We start from the raw sequence: 23,509 nt of genomic DNA, 5'->3' as shown, positions 1-23,509 counted from the left end.
CTGACGTCTGGTGTTTTGTTGTGTTGTAGCTAACGTCTGGTGTTTTGTGTGTTGTATCTGACGTCTGGTGTTTTGTTGTGTTGTAGCTGACGTCTGGTGTTTTGTGTGTTGTAGATGACGTCTTGTGTTTTGTTGTGTTGTAGCTGACGTCTGGTGTTTTGTGTGTTGTAGCTGACGTCTGGTGTTTTGTGTGTTGTAGCTGACGTCTGGTGTTGTGTTGTAGCTAACGTCTGGTGTTGTGTTGTAGCTGACGTCTGGTGTGTTGTGTGTTGTAGCTGACGTCTGGTGTGTTGTGTGTTGTATCTGACGTCTGGTGTGTTGTGTGTTGTATCTGACGTCTGGTGTTTTGTGTGTTGTAGCTGACGTCTGGTGTTTTGTGTGTTGTATCTGACGTCTGGTGTTTTGTTGTGTTGTAGCTGACGTTTTGTGTGTTGTAGCTGACGTCTGGTGTTTTGTGTGTTGTAGCTGACATCTGGTGTTTTGTTGTGTTGTAGCTGACGTCTGGTGTTTTGTGTGTTGTAGCTGACGTCTGGTGTTTTGTTGTGTTGTAGCTGACGTCTGGTGTTTTGTGTGTTGTAGCTGACGTCTTGTGTTTTGTTGTGTTGTAGCTGACGTCTGGTGTTTTGTGTGTTGTAGCTAACGTCTGGTGTTGTAGCTGACGTCTGGTGTTTTGTGTGTTGTAGCTGACGTCTGGTGTGTTGTGTGTTGTATCTGACATCTGGTGTGTTGTGTGTTGTAGCTGACGTCTGGTGTGTTGTGTGTTGTATCTGACGTCTGGTGTGTTGTGTGTTGTATCTGACGTCTGGTGTGTTGTGTGTTGTAGCTGACGTCTGGTGTTTTGTGTGTTGTAGCTGACGTCTGGTGTTTTGTTGTGTGCTGTAGGTGTCAGAGGGGAAGGTGGAGAAGGGAAGAGGTATCTTCTACAAGGCTCTACAGGACGTCCCATGGGCAAAGGTGGGCACAGTGACCGATGAAATGATTAAACAGTGATAATTAGTTAGCTCTTTGGTGTGTTTTGGTCACAATATATGACATAGTTTCTGACGTGTGTGTGTGCTCACGTGTGTCCATCCAAAGGGTTTATACATGGACGCGGTGCAACTCTTCCCTGAGCACGTGCAGGAGTTCCTGGACCTGATGACCGAGAAGGAGCTCAGACTGAGGGTTCCCATGGAGGAGGTGGACATACTGCTGGAGGACTGAGGCTCTAAAACCCTTCCCACAGTGCACTGGGGCCTGGCTTCCTCAGCCACTCCACTGTGGATACCCGAAGTTGTGCACTGACCAATAGAACAACCAAGTGTCCTCATGAAGAAGACCATTTTACTTTTCAAACAGACGTGTGAATAAATGATGTTACACTTATTAGTGTTAATTCAATATTTTGATGGATTGCAAATCCATATTTTTATATTTCCAGCTTTTTATGGATTCTTAATCCATATTTTGATTAACATAATATCCTATTTTTCTGTCAAAGATTTGTTTTGAAACATTTTTTTTTTTAATGGACTGAAATAAATGTTTTGTTTCCTAATAATGGCCTATCAACCTTTATTTAAGAATGAGCTCTGAGCTTTCAGCCAATGTGAACCCTGAGGGATGCTTGTGTGCATTTCCTGCGTGGATAACGACATCATCACAGCTTAACAGTGTGAAAAGGAGCACACCTGAGGGTACACTTCAGAGCCCGGAAGAAGAGAGGAAAACACACATGGGTAGAGAAGCTTTGTATAGTCTTTTTAATGATTGTCCTTCAGAGTAGTAAGAGCATCTACTCTGGCTGTCTCGGGTGAGTGATGCTTCTGATGACCTTGAACCGATGATGATGTTCCTCTGTCAGTTTACTGGATTGGCCTCGATCTACTACATACTACTCAGGCTATGATGTAATATTTAATTAGTGAAATATACAACGCCTTCAGAAAGTATTTAGACCCCTTGAATTTTCCCACATTTTGTTCGGTTACAGTCTTATTCTAAAATTGATTTAATTGTTTTTTTCCCTCATCAATTTACACACAATATCCCATAATGACAAAGCAAAAGCAGGCTTTTATACATTTTGGCATATAAAAAACTGAAATTACATTTACATAAGTATTACAGACCGTTTACTCAGTACTTTGTTGAAGCACCTTTTGGCTGCAATTACAGCCTCAAGTCTTAGGTATGACGCTACAAGCTTGGCACACCTGTATTTGGGGAGTTTCTCCCATTCTTCTCTGCAGATCCTCTCAAGCTCTGTCTGGTTGGATGGGGAGTGTTGCTGCACAGCTATTTTTAGGTCTCTCCAGAGATGTTCGATCAGGTTCAAGTACAGGCTCTGGCCGGGCCACTCAAGGGAATTCAGAGACTTGTCCTGAAGCCACTCCTGCATTGGTTGTGTGCTTAGGGTCGTTGTCCTGTTGGAAGGTGAACCTTCGCCCCAGTCTGAGGTCCTGAGCAGGTTTTCATCAAGGAGCTCTGTGCTTTTTTCTGTTCATCTTGACTTGTCTCCCAACCCCTGCCGCTGAAAAACATCCCCACATTATGATTCTGCCACAACCATGCTACACCGTAGGGATGGTGCCAGGTTACTCCAGAACTGACACTTGGCATTCAGGCCAAAGAGTTCAATCTTGGTTTCATCAGACCAGAGAATCTTGTTTCTGATGGTCTGAGAGTCCTTTAGATGCCTTTTGGCAAACTCCAAGCAGGCTGTCATGTGCCTTTTACTGAGGAGTGGCTTCCGCCTGGCCGCTACCATAAAAGGCCTGATTGGTAGAGTGCTGCAGAGATGGTTGTCCTCCTGGAAGGTTCTCCCAACTCCACAGAGGAACTCTGGTGCTCTGTCAGAGTGACCTTCGGGTTCTTGGTCACCTTCCTGACCAAGATGCACCTGAGCTCATTTTTGAATCTCATAGCAAAGGATCTGAATACTTACAGTACCAGTCAATAGTTTTAGAAAACCTACTCATTCAATGGTTTTTCTTTCATTTTTTACTATTTTCTACATTGTAAAATAAATAGCGAAGACACAACTCTGAAATAACATATGGAATCATGTAGTTGCCTAAAAAGTATTAAACATACTTTATATTTGAGATTATTCAAAATAGCCACCCTTTGCCTTGATGACAGCTTTGCACACCCTTGGCAATCTCTCAACCAGCTCCACCTGGAATGCTTTTCCAACAGTTCCCACATATGGTAAGCACTTGTTGGCTGCTTTTCCTTCACTCTGCGGTCAAACACATCCCAAACCATCTCAATTGGGTTGAGGTTGGGTGATTTGTGGAGGCTGGATTGGCCTCGATCTACTACATACTACTCAGGCTATGATGTAATATTTAATTAGTGAACGTCATCTGATGCATCACTCTACTTCTTGATCAAATAGCCCTTACACAGCCTGGAGGTGTGTTGTGTCATGATCCTGTTGAAAATCAAATGATAGTCCGACTAAGCGGCAAACAGATGGAATGGCGTATTGCTGCAGAATGCTGTGGTAGCCATGCAGGTTAAGTGTGCGTTTTAATTATAAATAAATCACAGACAATGTCACCAGCAAAGCACCATCACACCTCTTCAATGCTTCACGGTGGGAACCACACATGCAAAGATCATCCGTTCACCTACTCTGCGTCTCACAAAGACATGGCGGTTGGAACAAAAAATCTCACATTTGGACTCATAAGACCAAAGGACAGATTTCCACCGGTCTAATGTCCATTGCTCATGTTTCTAGGCCCAAGCAAGTCTCTTCTTATTATTGGTGTCCTTTAGTAGTGGTTTCTTTGCAGCAATTCGACCATGAAGGCCCGATTCACACAGTCTCTGAACAGTTGATGTTGAGATGTGTCTGTTACTTGAACTCTGTGAAGCATTTTTTTGGTCTGCAATTTCTGAGGCCGGTAACTCTAAGGAATGTATCCTCTGCAGCAGAGGTAACTATGGGTCTTCCTTTCCTGTGGTGGTCCTCATGAGAGCCACTTTCATCATAACGCTTGATGGTTTTGCGATTGCACTTGAAACTTTCAAAGTTTTTGAAATGTTCTGTATTGACTGACCTTTATGTCTTAAAGTAATGATGGACTGTCATTTCTCTTTGCTAAGTTGAACTGTTCTTGCCATAATATGGATTTTTACCAAATAGGGCTGTCTTCTGTATACCACCCCTACCTTGTCACAACACAACTGATTGGCTCAAATGCATTAAGAAGGAAAGAAATTCCACAAATGTACTTTTAAGTAGGCACACCTGTTAATTGAACTACATTCCAGGTGACTACGTCATGAAGCTGGTTGAGAGAATGCCAAGAGTTTGTAAAGCTGTCATCAAGGCAAAGGGTGGGTACTTTGAAGAATCTCAAATATTTAGATTTGTTTAACACTTTATTGGTTACTACAGTTGAAGTTGGAAGTTTACATACACCTTAACCAAATATATTTAAACTCAGTTTTTCACAATTTGTGACGTTTAATCCTTGTAAAAATGCCCTGCCTTAGGTCAGTTAGGATCACCAGTTTATTTTAAGAATGTGAAATGTCAGAATAATAGTTGAGAGTGATTTATTTCAGCTTTTATTTCTTTCATCACATTCCCAGTGGGTCAGAAGTTTACATACACTCAATTAGTATTTGGTAGCATTGCCTTTAAATTGTTTAACTTGGGTCAAACATTTTGGGTAGCCTTCCACAAGCTTCCCACAAAAAGTTGGGTGAATTTTGGCCCATTCCTCCTGACAGAGCTGGTGTAACTGAATCAGGTTTGTAGGCCTCCTTGCTCACAAACACTTTGTCAGTTCTGCCCACACATTTTCCATAGGATTGAGGTCAGGGCTTTGTGATGGCCATTCCAATACCGTGACATTGTTGTCCTTAAGCCATTTTGCCACAGCTTTGGAAGTATGCTTGGAGTCATTGTCCATTTGGAAGACCCATTTGCAACCAGGCTTTAACTTCCTGACGGATGTCTTGAGATGTTGCTTCAATAAATCCACATAATTTTCCCTCCCTCGTGATGCCATCTATTTTGTGAAGTGCACCAGTCCCTCCTGCAGCAAAGCACTTCCACAACATGATGCTGCCACCCCCGTGCGTCCCGGTTGGGATGGTGTTCTTCAGCTTGCAAGCCTGCCATTTTTCCTCCAAACATAACGATGGTCATTATGGCCAAACAGTTCCATTTTTGTTTCATCAGACCATTTTCTCCAAAAAGTCCAATCTTTGTCCCCATCTGCAGTTGTAAACCGTAGTCTGGCTTTTTTATGGCGGATTTGGAGCAGTGGCTTCTTCCTTGCTGAGCGGCCTTTCAGGTTATGTCTATAGGACAAATTTTTACTGTGGATATAGATCATCTCTAGGAGACAGAACGTGTCTCCTTCCTGAGCGATATGACAGCTGTGTGGTCCCATGTTGTTTATACTTGCGTACTATTGTTTGTACAGATGAACTTGGTACATTCAGGCGATTGGAATCCATTGACTTGTGGGGGTCTACAAGGTTTTTTCTTGGCTTAGGTCTTGGCTTATTTCTTTTGATTTTCCCATGATGTCAAGCAAAGAGGCACTGAGTTTGAAGGTAGGCCTTGAAATAAATCCACAGGTACACCTCCAATTGACTCAAATGATGTCAATTAGCCTATCAGAAGCTTCTAAAGCCATGACATCATTTTCTGGTATTTCTAAGCTGTTTAAAGGCACAGTCAACTTAGTGTATGTAAACTTCTAACCTGTCTGTAAACAATTGTTGTTGAAATGACTTGTGTCATGCACAAAGTAGATGTCCTAACCGACTTGCCAAAATTGTTTGTAAACAAGAAATTTGTGGAGTGGTTGAAAAACAAGTTTTATTGGCTCCAACCTAAGTGTATGTAAACTTCCGACTTCAACTGTACATGATTCCATCTGTTATTTCATAGTTCAGATGTCTTCACTATTATTCTACACTGTAGAAAATAGTACAAATAAAGAAAAACCCTTGAACGAGTAGGTGTTCTAAATATTTTGACCGGTAGTGTATGTGTGCGTAAGCAGGCACATTTTCTAATACATTATTGTTTGGGATTGTGTGTGTGTGAGAGAGAGATGTATTTATGAATGTGTGCCAGTCAGCCCCCTCAAGTGAAGGAGCTGTACCTGTGTCCATCCGCCTGACTGACAAAGAGCTGTTGAACATAGCAACTGTGGCCTACTAAATTGAGAGAGATCGTGAGACATCTCTTTGTAGCATTCTATTCAAGGGCTTCATATTTTAAGTAATACTTCAACGTAATGTTTTTTTGTACATGTGTCTGGTCAAGCTGGTTTGGCTGGTGATATTTTCCTTTAACTACGCTGTGAAATGTAACCATGTTGCCATCCCGTCTATTTGAAAAGCAAAACATTTGGGCTCGAGATGGATGGTCGGAGACAAGAGGTGGCGAGGGACTCCAAGGTACTATTCTTTCACTATGAGCACCCACACATGGACATGAAGACCATCAATCCAGGCTGTGTTGCCCTCATCCTCTTTGGCCATTATTATTGGTGTTTCTGTGTGTCTAAATGCATGAAAGCAAAACAATATTACTGCTACCCTCTCACATAACTTTCCCCTATCTCTTGGTCCATCACTATTGCTAGGTGGTGGTATGAAAGAAAGCTCAGCTAGAGAAAAGGAGATTCCAGTTTGAAGTCATTGACGCAGTTGGTGGGAAGAAATAATGACTGATACAGTAAATCTGACCTCTTATAATGTAATGTCCTCTATGGTACTCTCATTTTTTAAATGCAGGTTCAAGGGCAGGACAACCACATGGAATAGCAAGACGTTACCATGACACACTTTGTGGCATTGTACTTTAATAGTTTTGTTGGTTGTAGTAGTTTTGTTAATTGTCTAAGTGTTTATTAGTTATCGCTCAGTTTATTTACATGCAAAGTTGTTATCCACTTATCTCCTTCCTCCCTGATTGAAACAACAGCTGTCAGCTGCACATTATGGAAATATTCTAACATTAATTCATGAACATGAATAACATGAATTCTAACTTGTTCCTTCAATCAAATAGTAAAACAAGAATTTACCATGGTTAATTTAAAAAAATCAATATATACTTTACTTCAAATAAATATCTGAAATACAGAACAGTTTCCCAAATGGTTTATTTATTATTATTGTACTTCAAGAGGTAATACTTAGGTTATGGTAACAGACCAGAATACAGTTTGTTCATTTGTTCAGAAATCCAACTTTTATTTAATAGCTGCAGAATTGACTAGCAAACAGCTGGCTACATCTAGACCCAACGATACAATGAACACATAAGGAAACGTTTTACTAGGCGATAATAACAGTTTTGAAGCAGTAAGTGAAAGACTAGAATGTTGCCGAGGTGAGTTCTGTCCATGTTTAGAGGTACAAGCCCTCTGGTGTCCCTTCCTGTTTCTTGTACAGCACGTTCTCCTTTGACTTCTTAAAGTCCTCATTAGTCACCTTCATCCTGCGCTCTCTCAGAGCCATCAGCCCTGCCTCTGTACAAATGGCCTGAGAGAGAGAGACAAAGTTACAAACACTAACAGTGAAAATGCATTGAGGTGCCACAGGATGACAGCAAAACCAGAAGGTGAAAGTAAAATAAAGATGGGTTTAATCAAAGAGAACAAATCATAGTTATGCTGAGAAGTAGATGGTAGATGTTCATTCTTCCCTGTCCTCAGTGATTCTCCACAGAACAAAGAGACAGGATGTAATTTAAAACCCCCAATGCAGTGCCTTAGACCACTGCGCCACTCAGGAGGCCCCTACACAGATTCTAACCAGATGTTGGAACTGAAAAGCAACTATTTCCATTGACCATTAATTCCCTACTGACCCCTAGTCCTCTGTGTTGTGTATTATGTTAAAATTTCCAAAGTGGTATATACAGTAGGCTGCATTTTTACAATTAGTCTAATTACTATGCCCCAGCTGGTTGCTGTAACGTCAGTATTGCACCTTGATGTCAGCTCCGGAGAGGTCATCCTTGGCTAGGATCAGGTCGTCCAGGATCACATCGTCTGCCACAGTCATCCTGCTGGTGTGGATCTGGAAGATCCTTCGCTTGGTCTTCTCATCCGGCAAGGGGAACTCTATCTTTCGGTCAATACGGCCTGATGAGTGGGGGCACACACACAAAGATATATCAAATCAGAGGAGCTGCTACACGGGGCAATCACATAAGATCTCTCCAATCATTACTTCATTTAGGTGGGCATAGCCAGTATTGTATTTCCTTTTGAAGATTCATAGCCATATGATCATGTTATTGTGTACCTGGTCTGATGAGTGCAGGGTCCAGGGTCTCTATCCTGTTGGTGGCCATAATGACCTTAACATCTCCTCTGGAGTCAAAGCCATCCAGCTGGTTGAGAAGCTCCAGCAAAGTCCTTTGGATCTCCCGCTCCCCTCCTGAGTTAGAGTCATATCTGCAGAGGACACGGCACTCAGCACAGCCTCAACCACTGAGACACACCATACTATTGTAGAGATGTCCTCCTATACATGGAAGTTCATCAAAGTATACAAAACATACTGTAATCACAGTGTTCACTGTACTGCTAATTTAATCACTAAGCAATAGTGAAGCTAGTAAGCCTTGTCCAAGCCAGAAGTGCCATTACGTGATTTCAGCCTACCAGTACACCCCCTGGACAGGACCCTTACCCCCCCCAATCCAACAATGCTGAGTGCCATACAGAGAGGCATTGGAGTCTTTGGTATGACTCGACCGGGGATTGAACCCCCAACCTGCCAATATCAAGGCGGACACTAATGAGTTTGTGCAATAGCATTGTTTTCTTATTTTGACATAGGCTGCGTTTAGACAGGAAGTCAAATTCTGATATTTTCCACTAAACTGGTCTTTTGACCAATCACATCAGATCTTTTAGTGAAAACAAAAATCTAAATTGGGCTGCCTGTCTAAACGCAGCCATAACCTCAAGATAATGTAAAACACTGACTGACAACTGTTGTATTGGGGGGGATAGCATGGCGGTTGGAAAGTGGGTTAGTGTGTACTTGTTTGCACTTTCTCCCTATGTGCAATAATTTAGCAAAGTAGTCTATAGATGTTTTTTGCATGAAATGAGCCTACTGTATTTTTTTCACTAATTTACTCCTCATCGACAAATTACACACACTCTGCACACCTCAATGACCACGGCCTGACTAAAGAACAGCTAGCCTTGCCTCTTAGTCCCGATAGCGTCGATCTCGTCGATGAAGACGATGGAGGGTGCGTGTTCCTCAGCCACCCTAAACAGCTCTCGGACCAGTTTGGGCCCATCCCCTAGGTACTTCTGAATCAACTCAGAGCCCACCACACGCAGGAAAGTCGCCGAAGTCTGGTTGGCCACTGCTTTCGCCAATAGGGTCTTCCCTATCACACCATAGGAACAGTATCAATCTATGACACATTTAGAGGCGGTTTCTACAAAGCAAGCTCAATGGAAAATCTCCATTGAAAAAAATGCTTTTCAGTCCAGGATTAAGCTTAATCTGTGCATGGGAAACCACCCCTTTGAGTATTACCAGAGAAAAATACATCCAAATTCTGTTCTGTCTTTACTTTTATCCATCATTGTTTCAGTTGTCTTACCTGTCCCTGGTGCTCCATACAGAATGACTCCTTTAGGAGGCTTGATGCCCATCTCTTCATAGTACTCTGGATGGGTCAGAGGGAGCTCCACAGACTCCTGAGAGGGACATAGGGAACCACAAGTACAATTGTCAATCAGTAGATATGGTTACCATGTGTTGAATATCGTTCCAATCCAGCCATTCCAGTCTTCCGATTTAAAGGGATAGTTCGAGATTTTGTCAATTAACTAGCATTAGTGCTATAACTGGAAGTGTACAGGACCAGCTAGCAAAATCTCTCTCAATCAGTGACACCAGCCTCCACTGACCCAGCTGTATCCATTTACATTAACATTGTGCATACAGAACAGTTAGTTTGGAAAGATTTTGGGAGTCTCACGCAATAAAACGATGTGCTTAAGTATAGCATTAACAATCAAGTTTGCCGTGTATTCTACTTCTCTACAATCTCTATGTCTGAAAATGTCACCTTAATTTCCTGGATCTGCTGGTCCAGTCCACCAATGTCAGCATATGTTTCCTGTGGAGCCTTCTCCACCTTCATCACGGTCACCAGAGGATCGGTGTCATCCATCAGGACCCCAATGACGGCATGGACCTGTGAACACACGCATGTTACGTTCTTCTATCCTTGTGTGGACCTAAAATGTCTTCCCATTAAAAATACTATTTTCCCTAACCTAACCATAATTGTAACCGTAACCCCTATGCCCAAAATAGCCTTTGTCCTCATGGGGATGTGGGAAATGTCCCCACGAGGGAGAATTTTCCTTGTGGGGACTTTGAGATTTTAGAACCAAACCACGCATGCACACACACATCCCTCAATGGCATTGCACAGTAAAGATGAGCTCTTCAATTAATGCTAACGACAGTAAGGCAACAACTAAACACAGCAAATTCACTTGACTGAAACACGATCGGTCAATGAACTGAGGATTCAATTCCCTTAATAGCAGACTCAGTCAGTACTTTGTGGTTGAGAAGGACGGAACAGCCCGGCTCCAGCAGATCTTTGTCTACGAAGGAGAGGATGCTGACATAGTGCTCAGAGCCCACAGACGTGGAAACAATGGCGTGGTTGTCATCAATAATCTCCTCCAGGTTCCCCACTGACATGGGAGTCCCTCTCAGATCATCTACCTTAGACCTCTCCTCCTGCAGGACAACAGAAGGCAGAGCAGATGGGTGAATTAATTAATATCTAGATGAAAAGGTGCAGTGTGAAAGTTTTATAGTGCTAAGTGATGCAAAGATATTGACTGATATATTATATTTTACTGATAGGATACAAACTGTTCATATAGCCTATAGTCCTGTGTTTATGTTTCCTTACATTTACATTTGAGTCATTTAGCAGACGCTCTTATCGAGAGTGACTTACAGCAGTGAGCGGGTATATTTTTCATACTTTTTTCAGTACCGGGAATCAAACCCACAACCCTGGCGTTGCAAGCGCCAAGCTCTACCGACTGTGCCACACAAGACTTACGCTGCCTGCACATGAAGTGTCCTTCGGGAAACAAATATCTAGGCATTTGAATTGATTTTCTTTTCTGTCACGTGATGAGTACCTCCTGTTTCTCCTCCAGGGGTTTCATCTGTTCCTGGTTCCTGATAAACTCCTCCTCCATCAGCAAGTAGTCTTTGATCCTCTCCTGCTTCAGCAGTTTCAGCCTGCAGTGTGTATGGGGAGTTACTGAGAGAGAAAGAGAGAGTTAGAGCAGTCCATTCTATGCAATGGGTAACTGTCCAGGAAAAACAGCAGTTGTAAAATTGTAAACAACTTTCTGTCATGGTTTTACAATTCAACCTCAGTAGATAGAAAGGAACTCTGCCATGACATAGTGAAAAGTCTAAGGTTAATAGTTGCCAACTAAACTTACCAAGAGGTAGCTTGCTGGCAGCATCAGGTCCCTTGCTCTTCTTCTTCCTCTTCCCAACCCTGGTGGGGATAGGGGGTTCATATTTCTTTTTCTTATCCTGGAAAGTGCAGCAAAAGTTACAGAACAGTGTGATCACCTATCCCAACAGGAAGGGTCGGTGTGTACCAAACTGGTAAGATGAATATTCAAGTTTTCAGAAGGTTAGTATTATTAACTAGCAACATTAGCTACTATACTTGAGACAGAGTAGCTAGTATAGATTGTTTACCTTATCGTCTTTCTTTCCTCCTCCGGGTCCATGTCCTCCACTCTGACTTTGACCCTGGCAAATAAATCACGTCGGACAGACAGTGATGATACACTTAAAGGCATTTGGTAATAGTAACTTGATTGGAGTCCAAAACAATAACAATTTACTAGACATCAAGCTAGTTAGCAGTGCTAACACGCTAGCTAACAGCTTTCCACTGGCTACAAATGGCAGATTGTAGTTGAAATGCAGTAAACGCGTTCAACAAAATACGACAGTCCGTAATATAATCACCAATTAAGGTTAAATAGTCATTAAATCCTTTAAAATGATAGAAATATTGATTTGGATAAACTGCTGCCTCACTTACCATTGCTGCTTGCTATCAGACAGTCTATCAGCGTCGCTCACGTAATACGTCACAGTACGGCAAGTGAAGCGTTTCAAAATGAAGAAAAACTCTGATGAAAACCCTGTTGTGGCTGTTCTGTGAGAACCAAATCATTGGTGAAGGCACTATAACCAGGACATATGAAGCTATCAATAAGTTGTTCTTCATGGAGATTAATTTACATTTTACACCAATTCCAACACATCCAACTAGGTCTGTAAAACTGTTTAGGTGCTACATTCAATCAGCTCATGAAGCCTATCACAGGATTAGGAATTTTAGAAAGGACACGAAAGGTCTGACAGAATAAAAGGTCAGTCATTTTGGTCAGGGAGTTAGTCAACATTGGTCAGCCAGTGTGCTGTGATACGATGCATTTGAAGATTATCTTCACAGTACATTAGCTAGCCAGCCAGTTTGTGTAATGTTACCCGTAATGGTCCCCTGATGTTTGTGTCCAGTTTTCCGTTACTTACGGAAACATTCTATGTATGTATGTTAGCAAACACCTCCTAAGAACCTATTCAGAATGCTTTGGCATTAGATAACATTCCTTTAATGTCAAACAGAACTCACCATGTTCTCAGAATTGACACGTTTCATTGAAAGAACATTCACGTGTCCAGTTTTCTGAGGGTTAGGAGAATATTCTATCAACGTCACACCAAACATACATAGAACATGGTTTCCATGTTCTCGGAATATCGCTTAAGATATAAACGTCAAGGGAACGTTGAAAGAACATTCATGTGTCCAGTTTTCTGAAGGTTAGGCGAATATTTCATCAACGTCACACCAAACATACACAGAACATGGTTCTCGGAATATAAGATGTTGATGTTCTAGACACGTATCATTGGAACAGTAGAGTATATACTATGATGCTCCTACCCCGTGTCAAAAACAATAGATACGCCTGGGCCAGTGGTACTGGTTCACCTTATGCGGATATCAGCTTTACATATGTGGGTTATAGCCCAATCAGTGTCAATCCTGTAGTCTGCAAGTGCAAGTTCATTCAAAACGAAGGGTATCTCTATGCTCATGGCACATGTACTTATTTTTTACCTCTCAATACAAGTGCCTCTCCACCTTGTGAAACTGGGAGACTTGTTGAAAGCATTAGCATTTCATAATGAGAGACTGTCAGTGAGACACGGCAGCATCACATTTATCTTTTCAAAAGCCTTAAGGGACGTAAAACCTAATAATGCTCTACGATACGGTAAGTAGGTACACCTCCAAAATGATGAAATATGGAAATGCCTTGTTTGTTCAGTGAGGTCTGCGTTTGCTGCAGACATTTCCCAACATTAAGCCACTGTAAGCCTATTCATATGAGGGACATTTAAAATGAAAACTTCTGTGAAAGATAAATAAGCTTTCTGGGAGTCATATAACTGCTGTCCAACCCACTCCTTTTCTTTTATGAGGACATATGGATGTTGATCTATGTTATCCAACCATACATTATAAAAGACCATGTACAGGCTAAGGTGGAGAATTGGTCTGGACAGATGCACTTTGTCATATTCTCATTAGGAAGTAAGTAATTAACTGGAAACATTTTCACACCTGTTCTTCTGCTGTCTTGTCCTGCAGCTTGGAGCAAAGTACAGAGGGATGAGAAAATATGTCGGGGAGAGAGCTTCTTTTAAACTATATAATCATCTGAGAATTGAGGTCGGCAACAGGGGAGATAATTCTATAAAAGTCCTGGTTTGGTTTGTACATCTCACTCCAGCGTCATACACAGATTAAATGTGAGGAACTAACATGTTGTGCTAAATCATTTCTCCAGTAGATGGGGATGTGTTACTGTAAAAATATTAATAACATGCCCATCTATACACGTGACGTTGCTAGGACTGCTCAGTGGTATTTTTCCATTCTCTAACACAGCATTCCAAGGCCAGACAACATTCTGAAGGTCAGACAGTTCCCTGAACACTTACCCCATAACTGCACATGACGATAACAAAGATACCTGGAAATACCTAACAGCTCCCATATGCCTTTATCCTCTGACTCTGAGAGGGTTTAGCAAGCCATGGCAAGACCTGTGATATCACAATTAGCTATGTGGTAAAGTTTGCATAGTCTTCGCTGACAGATAAATTACAATTGGCAATTATGTGCTATCTTTCATTGAGACTCCATTGCTGATCACATTTGTGATGAGGCCTTATGTCATTCTACCCGTTGTTCACCAGTTTAGTGACCCACCATTGCAACCAACACAGTATCACAGTATCTCCCAGTAACGTTAAAATACTTTGATTGGTGCATCTGATAGGGCATGCATGCTCACAGTTTTATAGCATTTAAAGAAAATAACCTTTTCATGACTGTCAGAGGATCGTTTTTGTTTCGCCCTTTTGTGTCTGGTGGTCCTGATGCCAGCAGGGACCGGAGGGCAGAAGATAAGGCATTAGCACTTTTGACACAGTATACCTTCCCAACCTCAGCCCCATCCCCATCACCTGCAGATTTGGGTATTTCACTAGCCTTTGCCAAGCCGGGCCTCTAAAAACGCAGACTACTTAGACGGTGGTGTTCCTTTCAGAATAGTCTTTCTCTGCATTGAAAAGGGTTTATTTTTTCAAGGTTTCACCTATTTATTGAGCGTGCCAAGAATGGGAATGAGTGGAGAACACGTAGTTGGCTGGCACTGGAATTACGCTTAGGTTTACATGCACCTATATACTCTTCTTTGGATATTATGATTGTGCATTCACATGGGTATCTTTAATATATGCATCATCAATTAAGTAACTAGATAGTATATACAGGTACTGTAGCAGGTGTGTAGCAGCTTTCCCAACCTTTTAGAGTTGGTCTCCAGTCCATCATTATGTATCTAAGATTCTATTAATTAAAGCAGTGAATCAGCAACCTAGGATCCTAGACAACAGTACTGCCATTCTAAACCAGACTTTGGGGGAGAAACCTGAAGAGATCATGTAAGATGCATGAGGCTCGTCACCTCTGTCACCCTACTCTGCAATTACTGAGGATCCCATGCCTCAACCCCTCAAACAGAAGGGCAGAGTGGGCCTGACTTGTCCTATTAAAAACTAGTGCACCTCAGACAGGTTAATAACCATTTGGATATCCCCATCAACTCAATTATTCACATGAATCTAGTTACTCTCACTCTGTAGAGATGTATGGAGGACGCACTTGCCACCAAGCTTGCTTTAGCATGGGCAACACCATTGAATGCTAGGTGTTTTTCTGTCTGTCGTTGGACATCCATCATGTACTGTCAGGAGCTGGAGAGATTTGTGTAGTTGAACTTCCGTTGCCAATGACAGCTGAACTAGCTGAGATCTATCTTTGATGTGAGGAAGCTGGGCTCTATCAGGTTATTAGAGTCATCAAAGCGACGGGTTATGCGTAATATGGTGGACCTGGCAGTCAGGGGAAATGGAGCCACTCTCCTTCATCATGTCCTTATATGCTGTACAATAGTACAGTAAGATTGGCTATTTGTAGAACATGGTTTGAAATGTATACTGGAAATGCACACAGCATATTGTTGTTCATATTGACTTTCTTAGAGAAGGGTTTAATAGTTGATCATAGATGCTCAGTATTTATCATTCATTTCCCCAAAGATAAACATGCAATATTTCCAGCTAAAAATGCCACTCTAAACCCATGTACACTGAAAACATAACCTTGAGGTTATATTGTAATGTTTTCCTTAATGAAAATCCACAGAGGCAGAATAAAAAATACTTATGAAAAAAAACACTGTAAAAGTCAATAACAGGTTTGTAAATTTGCCACAGTGTAAGGGTCGACGCTGGTAGAGACGAGAAGCAGGTACAGGGAGTGAACTTTTAATGGCGCCGGACGTGGAACAGGACAGCGTCTGGCCTTGAACACATAACGACATTATTGCAGACACAGGGAACAAATGGCGGAGCAGAGAGTTATAGACGGGGCAATCAACAAAGGGAAGGAGTCCAGGTGAGTCCAATGAACGCTGCTGTGCGTAATAACAGGCGTGCGTAATGAAGGGCAGCCTGGCGCCCTCAAGCACCAGAGAGGGAGAGCGGGAGCAAGCGTGACACACAAATATAATCAACACCTTTTTCAGCAGCCCTGTATAAAACTTTACACACACACAAAAAAAATATCACTGCAATTACTTTGTTAATTTACAGTTTGTAATATACATCCAGAGGTAGAGCTGAAAAGAGTGTCAGAACAATATCTCTAAACTTACATTTTGTTGGGCTACCTCCCTCTCACCCCCATTTAACAGCTGATTGGTTGACATACTGTCACATTTACATTTACATTTAAGTCATTTAGCAGACCCTGATCTGTTTCAGCTATTCCTGTGATTGTCTCCACCCCCTCCAGGTGTGGCTTATTTTCCCCAGTGTATTTATACCTGTGTTTCATGTCTCTCTGCGCCAGTTAGTCTTGTATGTTAGTCAAGTGAACCAGCGTGTTTTAACTGTTCTCCCTTTGCTATTTTTCTTTTTGTTAGTCTTCCCAGTTTCGAACCCTGCCTGCACTTTGGTACCTTTTGGACTCTGAACTGGTTTGGACCTTTTTGCCTGTCCACGATCATTCTCTTGCCTTACCCTATTGGCTTAATAAATATTGTAAGACTCCAACCATCTGCCTCCTGTGTCTGCGTCTCGCCTTGTGTCATGATACATACATTTTCTTGGCTAATTCTATGTGGGATAGGAAGTCATTGCTTTGGTAGATCCATCGCCTCATATTCACCAATGACATCGTCAGCCTAATTTGTTGCATGTTATTTCACTTGGTGCACTTCATCTTCATTAAAGGGAAACTAACAGGGCATTGGGAAAGAAGCTACAGCTTCTTTAAGATTATAAACTGGAAACATTTAAAAATTAGGCCTGGAGGATCTTAACTGTCAATCTAAGTTGGGTATAGAGCTAATATAAATATCAGTCCATGTATTAATAGGCATATATTGTTTCAACTCTTGCCATGTAAGTTTGAAAAATTGAAAAAAGTTATTACCACATTAACATTTTAGAGTAATTTCTTCATAAATAACTGGTCATTTCGGTAGAGAAAGTGCCATCTGTCTAGTATGTCTGACGGTCATTGAAGTGCATTAGACTTTACAGAGTGAAGGGTAGAGCACCTCCTGAGCTCTCTCTTCCTCTGGGATTACCCCTACAGAAAATCACATGATTTGACATATATGGTTTAATGTTACCACATTAACTTCACATTAGATCACATAAAAAAAATGTTTGTGGTCATATATGAAATGTATGTGGTTTTTCTGCAAGGGCGGACGGGTAATGCTGGCAGTATCCGGTCAGTGGTGCCAAGAAGCTGACTGTGCCACCTGTCCTGTCCTTTACCGCGGTGCTTTTCTCTCCTCACCCACGCATCAGTAGATCCTTGTACCCTGGGAGGGGTTGTGATGAGAGGGAATTGGATCAGTCAGCCAGGAAGGATGACCAGAGAACGGAGGGCAATCTGACAGAGCTTTGACAAGGGAGAGAACAGTGAACTTTGGAAATGGCCACAGCTTTGGCCTGAACACCTGTGTGCAACCATAAATCAATTGCATCTTCTCAGTCAATAGGAATTACTCCCTCTATTACCCCCTATATTGCCATTCCTATGACCCTCCCCTGCTCCATTTTTAATATGTGTATGTGATCCCTGCGGTATTTGAACCCATGACCTTGGCTCTGCTAACGTCGCTTTCCCTTTCTGAGCCACATGGATCATCCTGTATGAGCTGTATGGATCATCCTGTATGAGCTGTATGGATCATCATGTATGAGCTGTATGGATCATCCTGTATGAGCTGTATGGATCATCATGTATGAGCTGTATGGATCATCCTGTATGAGCTGTATGGATCATCCTGTATGAGCTGTATGGATCATCATGTATGAGCTGTATGGATCATCCTGTATGAGCTGTATGGATCATCCTGTATGAGCTGTATGGATCATCCTGTATGAGCTGTATGGATCATCCTGTATGAGCTGTATGGATCATCCTTGTGAGTAGTAGCACTGTTTTCCTGTATTGTACGTGGCATCATCATGTTCAGGGGATTGGGGCTGCAGTGCTGCTTTAATTACTGGATTCATTACAGTTGAAGCGTTACCTTGTGGAAAGCAGGAGGCTCTAATAGTCTAATTCCAGCTGTACATTGGGAACAGGAGGCTCAGTCAGAACACAACCTGCTGAACCTATTAATATCCAGATATGAAGAGAGAAAATGATTGGTTGGAAGTCTGTAGGCTGTTGATACTGAACAAAGACAGTACATGAGGATGTATTACTTTGGTTAGTTCAGAATGGTGGTCGTTGGAATGAGAATTGGTGAAATAAAAAGGTGGTTGTTAAAAGGAGAATCGTTGTACTGACTTGCATTTTATATATACATTTTTGACATATAGAAGACACTCTTATCCAGTATGACTTACAGTCAGAATTTCATGGTAATAGTCTATAGTGAGTGGATCCCTGGCGTTCAACCTTCATCCAGCATTATATTTTTTTGTATATAATACCAGAGAGCTAGAACATCTCAGTATTAAGACCTCCAACGGTAACAGACACACTGTGTTAGACATGTACATTGCTATAAACTGTCCACAGGTTTTGATTTCAAATCAGTTATTATAGTCTTCATTGTCCTCTCTTTGTCCATTCTTGCTTCCATCTCTGTCTCCACCTCAATCATTTATTTGGATTCCACTGTGGCAATGATGAGTGTGTTAGGCCTGTTTTTTTCCTCAATGTCAATGACTATTTCATCCCTGTGTTCTTAGACTGTTGAATAAGCAATCGTGATTTATAATTTTCGTGGGGAGTTGCAAGGTCACGTGTCAAGGCCAGAAGGTAATTATCATAATAGACAGCTGGCAATCCAGTCCTTTTTTGTTAGGTGAACCCGAGAGCCACACATTACAAAAGCCAAGGTGATTTCTTCTGCATGTCCTCATCTATTTTACCAGATGACAATGGCACATGACGAAGAACGAGAGAGATAGAAAGGAAGAGAGAGAATGAGAGAGAGCGCAAGAGGAAAAAAGTGGGAGAGTAGGTGTTAGAGAAAGGAAAATATAAAAATATTGTGTCCTTGACATCTGTACAGCTTGGCAGCACTGACAAACTGCGAGCTATTCTGACTAAATGTAATTCCATCCTTCTCGGTTGTGTCTTACTGGTTTACATTAGTAAGAGACAATACAAATGATAAAGACACAGCCACATTAGACTCACAGAGCTGTTGGCTGAAGTGCAGCCAGAAATCCTTTCCTAGACGCATCATTATTTTTGTAAACGTAACAATTATTAAACCGTACCCCTCCCTCATATACACACATACCGTACCTGCCCTGCCCCCCCATTCATCCACATGGACACAGAACACTTCAATCCCACTGGAGATAAAATGCCAGCTTTACATTCGTCAATCAAACCAAACACAAGAGCTTTACAGACCATGGGTGCTCACTAACAATCTGTTTTTCCTTGAGCGACAGGAAAATATTTTCTGGATGTTTCACAAATCCCTTGCTCATGTCAAGGGTATCAAACAGATAGTCCACACACAGTGGGGTATTTCTCTGGCTGCATGCCTGAAGGGATACTGGAGTTCCTAATAGCAAACTGGCTGGGGATAAGAGACTAAAGCCTCCATCTACATGGGGAAAAGAAGGCTAGGATGCAAGGGATTGGGATGGGAAGCACAGCCTCAAGTGTTTTTGGGTCTTTAATGCTGCTGGCTACAATACATGCAATATCTAGAAGTTACAGAGGTATTTTAAAATTTGTAAAAATTGTTTTAAATGTAATCTTTATTTAACTAAGCAAGTCAGTTGAGAACAAATGTTTATTTACAATGACGGCCTGCTCTGGCCAAACCCGGATGATGCTGGGCCAATTGTGCTCCGCCCAATGGGACTCCCAATCATGGCCAGATGGGATACAGCTGGGATTCAAATCAGGGACTGTAGTGACGCCTCTTGCACTGAGATGCAGTGCCTTAGACCGCTGGACCACTCGGGAGCCCATATTTCATATCGTTACCTACTTATGTTGATCTTGACAATGCAGAATTTAGCGCCAAGCATCACACTGTGTTGACTGGCTGGCAGGGCAGAGAGTTAGAGCTAAGGAAGGAAATTAGTTAGCTTCTAGTGGTGTCACTGGCTTGAGTCTGAGTAATCCTTCAAACAAATTGAGGCCTACGGCACACACTGTGAGGGGGTGTGAGAGATTTAACTGACAAGCCTGACACAGTGGCGAAGTCTTTTACTGCTGCTTTATTTGCATGTGGAGTAGAGAGATTACTGTCGCCATGCAGACAGAACCCCTTCCACCCTTCTCAACACTACAGATTTGCATATTTCTCATTCTTCTTTCCAACCTTCAAAAAAACCTCAATCCATTTCTGACCTGCAGGTTTAGCCAGCCAATCCCAGCATGGATTGCACCACAACGAGTTTAGTTTAGCCACCTGGGAGGTGGCTAAAAAAGTTCTGATAAATTATTTGAATGCTTTAAACTTTCTTCTTTTTCTTGCCTTCCATTTTAACCTCTTGTGCTCATGCTACCTACTTAGTGGAGGAGGAGCTGTAGTTCTTCAGAGTCAGTGTGTCCTCGGGGTCTGATTCACCCAGCTGTGGTAGACGGACAGACAGACTGCCTTCTGGGGGGAGACAAGAACTGTATTATACTGACTGGCTCTTCCTTTCGTCATCCCTTCATCATACCAGAAGAAACAAGTGCTTTATTCAGTTCATTGTTTCCCTTCATACGATTTTTGGCTCTCAATTGATTGAGCGATTGCTTTAAACACATATAATGTGGTCAAGTGCAACATTCTTCTCCTGATAAAGAAAAGAAGACAGCTTAATTAATTACAGAGCCATGGCGAGGAGACTTCTGATTGGAGATAACACCACACTGAATTATGGATAGACAAGACAGAATGTATTCTAGTAGTTCTGGAGCTATATAATGTAAGCTTGCGTGAGTACAGATGTAGGATCTTAATTTGAACCAGTTTGCTACAGTAGGAAAAGAATCCTGCAGCAACAGGAAATGTGAATTATTATGTGGATCAAAATTAATGGACATTTTTGTAGGGGTTGATACATTTTTCAAGTCTGAAATGTCAAAGTGTAAATTACAATCTTCAGAAGCCTTTTTAAATCTCAAATGCACTACAAGTTTAAAATGTCCTGAATAGCAGAAAAGTGCTCTTGCAACGGGGTGATCAAATGAATATCCTACATGTATAGGTGACAGAATACATTCATATTTCGCAGGTCATTATTGTGATGTATCTGTTGAATAAATAGCAAGTGAATGTTCATGCGTGTCAGTACAGAATAACAAAAATGTGTGTGTGTGTGTGTGTGCGCACAGGTGTGTGTGCATACATGCGTATCCCTTGCGCATACACACACACACGCACACGCGCACACGCATTTATATTTCTTGTGAGTTTTTGTTCTACTTAATTGTAACACTGATATTGATTACAGCATTGATTAGAAAGAGCTTGTAAGAAAGGCATTTCACTGTGCATATGACAATAAAACTTGAAACACACACACACACACACACACACACACACACACACACACACACACACACACACACACACACACACACACACACACACACACACACACACACACACACACACACACACACACACACACACACACACACACACACACGAGATCCAAGGGGAATGATGGGAGAAACATACAAAGGAACCAGACGTCCGGTACAATCATCCAATCAGATCATCTACTTTCCCCTCTTCTCCCTGAAGTCATATATTCCACATCAGTGAAAAACATCAGGAGCATTGTTCCTCTTACTAATGAGCTACTGGGAGACACCAAACCACTGATCAGCCATACCCAGCACGCGCACACAGACATGGGCGCCTGACTTTGTACTGAAAGTAGGGGTGCAAAAGCTTGGCGCCGTTGTTTGAAGTGCTGTCACCATGATTTTTTTAATAAATGAACTTGTCTCATTATTGATGCAAAGAGGGTAGAAATGGCTTATTTGGTCGATATTACTTACTAAGCCAAGCAGCCAGACTCGACGCCAGGATAAAGTGACTAAGACGGCAGTTGAAATCTGTGAGGGGCCACAATTTTGGGGTCTCTTGCATTGGAATTATATTGAATTCTGCTTACATTACGTTATACCACAATAAACAAGTTCAAATGCTGAGACTCTGAGACCATTAAGTGCTTTTGAAGTGACAGGTTGGTGTGAAATCTGTAGTCCATCTCCGCTGGACCTTATCAGCACAATGGACAGCACCCTACACACTAAAGCAAGGCCTATTTAGTTGAAAGATGGTGTCGAAGAATGGCTCACATTTACATTCTCCCAACGACTTCTGCTATTTTGTTAGTTTTTTTGTGTTTTGTGTATAACTCATTTAAAAAAACTTATTATGTACATAATGTTGCTGCTACCGTCTCTTTATGTTCGAAAATAATATGGAGCTAGCAGGATTTTCCATACACCGGCAGAACAGAGACACTACCTCTGGTAAGACCAGGGGTGGGGGTAGAAAGGAGTTCACCTAGGGGTCTTGATAGGGGCTGTACCAAATGTTTGATGTATTATAATAATTGATTATGCTTGTGTTGTATTAATAGAGGGGAGGGGTTATAAGACCCTGCCCTCCTTACATTTATAGGGTCCTAGACTGCAGATTCACAATATATATTCATTATAGAGGTTTAGTCTTGTTCCACAGTTGTTTTCTGGTCTCTTTGCTCTTATAAAAGAGACCCCACTGAGAAATATGTGACTGTGAAGACAGAACTCTGCAGGTGAGTGTAAGAGATAAGAGATTAGTCAGACATCCCACTATAAATCAACTTGGACATTTACTGCTAAGCTTTTAGATAGCTATATAAACAAGAGTTTTAGTGTAGAGTAGGCATGGTTTTGGCGTAGGCAGTGACATCACCAGGGCTGAACTTCGGTTTAATAAATAACCTCAGACTTTTTCTTTGAAGCAGAGCTTACTCGGAAACATGCGTTATGTTCCTGTTGTCAACTTTTGTCTGCAATTGCATTAATAAAGGTTTTTGAAATATTGAATTAAAGATATTATCATATTGCTAATTTCACCAATGAGCCAATGATTGACAAGGAACAAGGAAACAAACCCCAACAGGGTGTGTGTCTATTTGTCGATAACAGCTTGTGAGCGATATCTAATATTAAAGAAGTCTCGAGGTATTGCTCGCTTGAGGTAGACTACCTTCTGATAAAATGTAGACCACACTGTCTACCAAGAGAGTTCTCATATATCTTATTTGTAGACATCTATTTCCCACCACA

At 41.7% G+C, this 23,509-nt stretch overlaps 1 protein-coding gene and 1 long non-coding RNA gene across 2 annotated transcripts; one reads left to right on the top strand and one right to left on the bottom strand.

Annotated features, from left to right (window-relative positions):
• The first annotated feature begins 766 nt into the window (after positions 1-766).
• LOC124045311 lies at positions 767-1,537 on the top strand. Its single transcript, XR_006840827.1, has 2 exons — positions 767-954; positions 1,078-1,537. It is a non-coding gene; the product is annotated as an uncharacterized LOC124045311 (long non-coding RNA).
• A 5,576-nt stretch (positions 1,538-7,113) lies between these two features.
• Positions 7,114-12,220, bottom strand: LOC124045310 (26S proteasome regulatory subunit 4-like). The gene is made up of 11 exons (XM_046364613.1): positions 12,116-12,220; positions 11,764-11,817; positions 11,496-11,592; positions 11,184-11,308; positions 10,582-10,767; positions 10,079-10,207; positions 9,608-9,704; positions 9,199-9,388; positions 8,281-8,432; positions 7,963-8,117; positions 7,114-7,512 (listed from the first exon to the last, which is right to left on the bottom strand). The coding sequence occupies exons 1-11, from the start codon at positions 12,116-12,118 to the stop codon at positions 7,378-7,380; spliced, it is 1,323 nt and encodes a 440-aa protein (XP_046220569.1). The 5' UTR covers positions 12,119-12,220; the 3' UTR covers positions 7,114-7,377.
• Positions 12,221-23,509: the final 11,289 nt, after the last annotated feature.

This window comes from Oncorhynchus gorbuscha, linkage group LG10, assembly GCF_021184085.1.
Source record: "Oncorhynchus gorbuscha isolate QuinsamMale2020 ecotype Even-year linkage group LG10, OgorEven_v1.0, whole genome shotgun sequence".
Taxonomy (NCBI): domain Eukaryota; kingdom Metazoa; phylum Chordata; class Actinopteri; order Salmoniformes; family Salmonidae; genus Oncorhynchus; species Oncorhynchus gorbuscha.
Note: the sequence above shows the minus strand (reverse complement) of the source record. Positions and strands in the feature narration are given on the sequence as shown.